The sequence below is a fragment of the Morone saxatilis genome, unplaced genomic scaffold (genome assembly GCF_004916995.1).
Source record: "Morone saxatilis isolate NCDOM2014 unplaced genomic scaffold, NCSU_SB_2.0 Contig15, whole genome shotgun sequence".
Classification (NCBI taxonomy): domain Eukaryota; kingdom Metazoa; phylum Chordata; class Actinopteri; family Moronidae; genus Morone; species Morone saxatilis.
This window is the reverse complement of record NW_023339707.1, coordinates 13,623,631-13,626,090: the sequence shown is the minus strand read 5'-3', so window position 1 is coordinate 13,626,090 and position 2,460 is coordinate 13,623,631. Positions and strand designations below refer to the sequence as shown.

At 42.6% G+C, this 2,460-nt stretch overlaps 1 protein-coding gene across 1 annotated transcript in view; it reads right to left on the bottom strand.

The window, feature by feature from the left end:
* Nucleotides 1–597: 597 nt before the first annotated feature.
* Nucleotides 598–2,460, bottom strand: part of hoxc4a (homeobox C4a) — a 2,250-nt gene continuing 387 nt past the window's right edge. Inside the window, exons 2-3 of the mRNA XM_035656438.1 lie at nucleotides 2,082–2,454; nucleotides 598–1,573 (exon numbers count right to left, since the gene is read on the bottom strand). Of these exons, the coding sequence (XP_035512331.1) occupies nucleotides 1,212–1,573; nucleotides 2,082–2,454 (735 nt within the window). The 3' untranslated portion in view covers nucleotides 598–1,211. The remainder of the gene's footprint in view (nucleotides 1,574–2,081; nucleotides 2,455–2,460) is intronic.

Here is a 2,460-nt window from a genome sequence, read left to right as displayed (position 1 = left end):
TACATTTGAAAATTCAGTCGTATGGCGGAGTGGACTATAGAAAAAGCAGGGCAACTATTGATGTTACAAAATGAATAAGAATAATTTCACAACAATCTATAATCTCTAACACATTGCAAATGTCCTCTAAATTAATCGCATGCAGCTTTGTATTCAAGTCAAGACGAAGGAAGCAAGAGAGCTTCAGTCTAGAGGCAGTGCAGTGTGGAGTGGAGGGCCTCAGTGGCTTGTCTTTAGCGTTAATTGAATGCCCTTCAGACTGATGAGGTTGCACATAATGCATAGCGCAAACTATTTCATTTTCAGATTTTAGAAATAACTTCAGTCCATTATGAGTCAGGCTTTAACACACACACACACTCACAAACATACACACACAACCACACACTCACACTGTCTGTACACATTGCTAATTTAAAGACGCAAGAATGAGCTGCAGGACTTACAAACACAGTTTGAAAACACAGTGATTCTTCTTTCCCTCTTATGAAATGTTCAAATATTCACACATCTGTACACTTTTAAGGTGATCTGTCCAAATAGCCATAACAATAGCAGACCTCATCTTGCCTAAAATGAAGTTCGACCAAACGTATATAAAACTAGTAGACACTCACTGTTTTATTGACCAATATGATTAGCACAAGTACACTACACTCCGTTTATTGCATTTCACAATAATCTGCTTTTTAACGGTCTAAACACAACATCAACACCACAAAATTAAATTGTAAATCAAAATCCTGTTTCTGAAATACACGAGGTAATTCACACATTGTTATTATCCAAAACATACAAGTTCAAGATCAATGGTGTGTTCCAGCTTTTTTATACCAAAAATAACTATTATTATATTGATTTCCTTCCAGTGTTGTTTGAAATAAATAGATTGTGCATTTCACCTTGGGCAGCAGGGCAAAAGAATGGCCCACAATAACATTTTGATAAAATGTATATTTTTTCTACTTTTTTTTCCTTCCTTCAAAACATTTTTTAATAAAAAACATCATTTTAATTGAGCTTCAAATAAATTAAACCCTGTGTCACGTAAAAATAATTCATCGGTATTCGCAGTAATCCATGCTATATAACATGCATTTTATATAACTTTGGACTTAAAGGAAACCGCACAAGATAGCTACGAAAACAAAATATATAATTGTTCTATAAATAACCAGTTCTTTTTCTACCCCCGATCTTGGTTCGTGGTTTTATAACCTGGTAATATCCTCGCCATGCTGTGCTCCGGTGAGTTCGTCGGGGGCCCCAGTGTTAGTGGCCGAAGCAGCGGCAACAGCGCCGGCTGCTGAGCTTGTGTTGGACCCGGAGGAGGAGGAAGAGGATCTCACTTTGGTGTTCGGGAGCCTGTGATCCTTTTTCCATTTCATCCTGCGGTTTTGAAACCAGATTTTAATCTGTCGCTCGGAGAGAACCAGGGTGTGGGCGATCTCGATGCGCCTCCGCCGAGTTAAATATCGGTTATAGTGGAATTCCTTCTCCAATTCTAAGACTTGCTGCCGGGTGTATGCTGTCCTAGACCGCTTGGGCTCCGTCCCATTGTAAGCCGAGTTCACTGGAGAAAGGATAAGTGGAGAGAAAGGGAGACAGAGAAGGGAGGAAAGGAGGGGTAAACAAGAATGGCCTCAACTGAGATATGGCTAGAAAGATTTATTGGATATGAATGTTTAGCTGTTTGAGAAATTTAAATGGGAAGTTAAGAACTTCTCAGCGTAATGAGAGGACACTCACATCCAACTATGAACTAAATTATTAATGCAAGATTACAAAGCTCAATTTTTTTTTCTTATTCATTTCTCCCCCTCTCTCTATCGCGCAATACATAACAGCAGAAGCCACATGGTGATACGGCTGCCCTGAGTATACCTCGGCTATAAAATTTATGGTGGGTGTAATTACCAATGCCGAGTCGTAAATCCGCCTCAATTGTGCCATTTCAAAGGCTTCCCTGCTATCGGAGCAGGGGCTGGCAACGAGATGGGAGTCAGAGGGACTGATAAAGGGAGGGAAAGGGAGAGGGGAGCATGAGGAGTGCAGGGAACATAAACACACAAGTTGCCTACCAGTGCTGACGTGAATTTTCTTCATCCATGGGTACACCACGGGCTGCTTGGAGGAGGCTGTGCTGTTTGGATGCTCCGGGGTAGCTTGGTTGCAGGCGGAGGTTGCGGCCGGTGGGGTGGCGGGGGACATGGACAACTGTGGGGTTTCACATGAAGCAGGTTGCCCTTTCCCTGTCAGCAGGTGCGCAGATTGGGGTATTCCATGTCCCCTTGGCGTGTCAGGTTCAGGGATGCTTGCACAGTTATACTGGCGCTCTTGGTAGCTCGCCCGCGGAGGATATAACTCCTGATGGTGATGCTGGTAGCCAGAGTCCCTTGCGCGGCTGTAATATTCTGGACTATGCTCTGGGATGTAGTTATTTTGCGAATATTCCTCGCA